Below are 3,867 nucleotides of genomic sequence, written 5' to 3'. Positions count from 1 at the left end.
GTATATTTATTTTATTTTATTCTACTGTATATAGTATTTTATTTTATTCTATTCTGTACAGTTGTGTACTGTATTTATTCTTATTGTATTCTAATTTTTGCCTCATAACTTTTGCACTGTCCACTCCTGCTGTGACAAAACAAATTTCCCACGTGTGGGACTAATAAACGTTATTTTATCTTATCTTACCCAATTTTGAGATGGAGTATGTCATGTTGAAATATTCCTCAAAATAGTCAAAAATGAGCTTGGTTACATTTACTGCATACAAAGCTGTGCTGATCTGACTTGGCTGGGCCCAGATTTTCAACTGCAAAAGAATGAAAAATACAAAAAAGTGTGTGACAGTATAAATCCAACAGTGTGAATTAATGAATCTTATCAATACTCTGCAATAGTGGCATATAAATGTAAACTCACGGGAATTCCTCTGGCTGAAGTTCTCTCTACATAGGCAAACTGGTGCACAGCAAAACATACCAAATAGGTGCTCATTGGAACAGACTTCTGAAAGGTGGTTTTGATTTTATTGCCTAGTAGTTGCTGAGGGGAGCCCTGGAGATAGACAGCAAAAATTTATTTGGATTTTCTGCCCTATTATCACAAGAAGAGCACCATCTCAACTGTTGTGCTTTGAGATGAGATCGTCCTGTTGCAGGAACTGATAAACATGACCTTGACTGTGTAACTGTCATCTGTGACAGGTGTACATGCAAGGTTTACACTACACTCAGTTAGATGGTAAAAAATGTCACTCACCACCACACCAACTGAATTTTTTTATCACATGCTAAGATAGACGATGTTATGCTAATGGGTGCAAAGGATGATAATGCATGAAGACACAGCTAGCTTAAGTGAGAGGATTTTCTTGCTTCCTCCCTATTAAACAACTGGCATGTAAAGTGCCTAACACCAAAACAGTTGTTGACCTTGAAAATACTAAAATGCATAGAAATCTACTGGAAAATTGGTAAATATCGTTAAAACATTATAAGGTTTAAAAATGTATGAAATTACAGTAAATCATTGCGACTTTTTAAAAAAATCAGTTTTCCTCTGTTCATGCTTGACTACTAATGAACTCTACAGTTAGGGCCAGAGCTGTCTCTATTTCACAAAGCAGCTGAGGTCTTTCAACATCTGTTGGACAATGCTTAGGATTTTCTATGAGTCATTTGTGGCGAGTGTGGATGCTGTTGCATGCTGGGACAACATCCATCAGGCTGATATTGTCCAAGATAAATATAACGCTGGACAACAACCCCCAACATTTCCATGATGTGCCAGCCAATCACAGGAGCGCGTTCAGTGAAACTGAGATTACCTAAATTCACCACTGACTGTTTTGCATTTTCAGGCATGTATACTTTTTCTACGACTTTTACTCACTGTACTTTTACACAAATACCAATTGTTTCCAATTTAAATACAGCACATAAAGTCTATTGTGATGGTAAACACACATGCTGACTTACCTCTACTGGCATGTTGGACAGCACGTTGTAATTAACATCATGAGTTATTGAGATGGTGTAGGTGGCTTTCTTGTTAGGTTCATCAAAACAGGGAAAAGACTTGCGGGCATCCGTTGGCTCGTGATCCGTAGCTGCAATCTTTCTGGTGTTCAAATCGAGGACAGATTATTGGAAAATTTAACTTTATTATTGGAGATTGTTTGAAACCAAATGTTCTACAATCTTTTTCAGCAAATTTTACTTTGAAAACTAATAATATGTGACAATTTAAACTAGAGAGTTAAGTTTAGAACAGTCATATTTGATTAATAACATCTTTCAGTTATTTTGTTCAGTTAGTTCTATACAAGCTAATGAAAACAAAAGTACCAGATGCCAATCCCAGCAGTACCAGGAGACTACAGGGGTTTTCCATTTAAAGTAGGACGCATAACCAAAACGTACATCTGTTTAAATCCCACATAATGTAGTGACTCTGAAGAAGTAAAGACCAAATAGCTGGTGAATTATAAAAAGTCTTCTATTGATAGTTTTTACCTTTTTTTTAAATATTTAAGCCACGTTACGGTCTACAATCTACCTCAATAAAATATGTCATAGAACAAAATGACCTGGACCTCTTTAGTGTAGAAATTCCATCAAAGAAGGAGCTCAGCTACATAAGAAATACAAGTAAAGTCATCAGTAAATATGTATGTAAAGTGAAATATGATAGGATGACTAGACTAAGTCTAAAATGATGTTTTGGTATACAGTGGTAAAGATATTCTGTATCTGTTCTTGTGATAGCAAATCTGAAACAGATGTCAGAGCAAGTTTTCAGCTCCACGTCCAATGAGTGATGCAGAGGGCAGGATCCATTAATTATCCACATCCACTGACCACAGCCGCAGTCATGTGGACGATATCTGTGTTGCTTAAGGATCCAGGAAAGAAACAGTTAGTAGAAGACTTCCTGTTCCTCCTGAGCCACAACCAACGACTCTGGTTTTTATCCAAGATAAAACCAGATAACACCAATTTTTACAACCATCATAAACCTGCTCTTGGTTGCTTCTCAGAAGACAAGTTTTACACAAAATATTACTCAATAATTAGTTTTCATTCTTAGCGGAACTTGTTTTATTCCAACATTTCAACATTTGCAACTTATGAACTATTGCATAGAATGTCCACAGTTATTTAACACCTATTAATACCTCCAGAAAAGACTGTAAGGCGACTCTGAATTTTCTTGAAAGATGCAACTATTTCATATGTCTTATGCCTTCTTGCTCTGTTCTTTTCTAATTCTTGATTAATGAAGATGTTTGTGTATGTTTGTGACAGAACTGAATCACATGACTTACTTGGTGATTCCATTCTCCATGTAGGTAACTCTGTAGAATCCCACCAAAGAGCCATTGAGCCAACCCTGGAAGTCTAGACTGAGGGTGTATACCTCTCCTGTGTCCAGGACAGGCAGCTCCTCTGTGGCCTCCACCACCACATACTGCTGAGCTTTGTATTCAAAGCAGCTTTTCACTGCCACTTCCCTCTGTCCTCCTTGGCTACTCAGCACCTTCAGCCTTGGCAAGGTACTGACAAATGTCTCCCTGATGTGGAGCCAGAGATGACGGGTGGGCTTGGTTACTTCAAGCTGGATATCAACAGTGCCTGTGTAGGTGTCATCCTCTAAGTTCGGCTCCAGGTGCAGATTGTAGTGGACGGGATTCACATAGTCAGGTAAGCGGAAATTCCTCCAGTCCCCACTGGAGTCAGTGGAAGGCAGGCAGGGCCCTCTGCCAGGTGAAGGGGGCTGGGGAGGCCCCGCTGTGGGGGCTGGTGTGGTGGTGGCAGCAGGAGTGGTGTTGTTTGATCGAGAGAGACCCACCCCGAGGCCCACTGCCAAACAGCACAACACCACTGTTATGCAGATGATGACTGCATGCTTGCGTCGAATAAAGTAACGCTTCTCTGGCTTCTCCATGTTCAAGCTGTCAACCATGGTAACTCCCAAAATGAAAAGTCCACCTGACAAAAAACCCCCAAAAAACAAAACACAGCTTTCTAAAGGTAAAGTGTTTAGCTGACCAGAGGTCAGAGCTGCAGGCTTTGGCTGCTGAATTAGCTGTGTGAACTGAATCAAGGCTTGCCTCTGTGGTGCTGAGGGGTGGAGAGAAAAATGAGAAGTGAAGAGTATCAATCTTTCAGACGGCCAGAAATCGGAAGGATTTAATCTGTCCTTTGAGCTTTCAGCACACCTCCTGTTAAACATCTACAATCTTCCTGTAAATCAGCAGCTAAAGTTCTTTTTTTATCAACTATGCTAAGCTGCAAAACTGAACGTGTTGTTCTCACGTGAAACTAAACAATACACATGACGCCTACATCTAACATGTGAACCACT

The 3,867-nt window shown here is 39.6% G+C and overlaps 1 protein-coding gene across 1 annotated transcript in view; it reads right to left on the bottom strand.

Annotated features, from left to right (window-relative positions):
* enpep (glutamyl aminopeptidase) overlaps positions 1–3,461 on the bottom strand; it is a 27,308-nt gene extending 23,847 nt beyond the window's left edge. The window contains exons 1-4 of the mRNA XM_013914135.1: positions 2,828–3,461; positions 1,479–1,620; positions 421–555; positions 190–310 (exon numbers count right to left, since the gene is read on the bottom strand). Of these exons, the coding sequence (XP_013769589.1) occupies positions 190–310; positions 421–555; positions 1,479–1,620; positions 2,828–3,447 (1,018 nt within the window). The 5' untranslated portion in view covers positions 3,448–3,461. The remainder of the gene's footprint in view (positions 1–189; positions 311–420; positions 556–1,478; positions 1,621–2,827) is intronic.
* Between the last annotated feature and the right edge of the window lie 406 nt (positions 3,462–3,867).

The sequence above is a fragment of the Pundamilia nyererei genome, unplaced genomic scaffold (assembly GCF_000239375.1).
Source record: "Pundamilia nyererei isolate P.nyererei 1_Seehausen unplaced genomic scaffold, PunNye1.0 scaffold00173, whole genome shotgun sequence".
Classification (NCBI taxonomy): Eukaryota; Metazoa; Chordata; class Actinopteri; order Cichliformes; family Cichlidae; genus Pundamilia; species Pundamilia nyererei.
The sequence above is the reverse complement of the archived record's forward strand: the minus strand, read 5'-3'. Positions and strand labels throughout refer to the sequence as shown.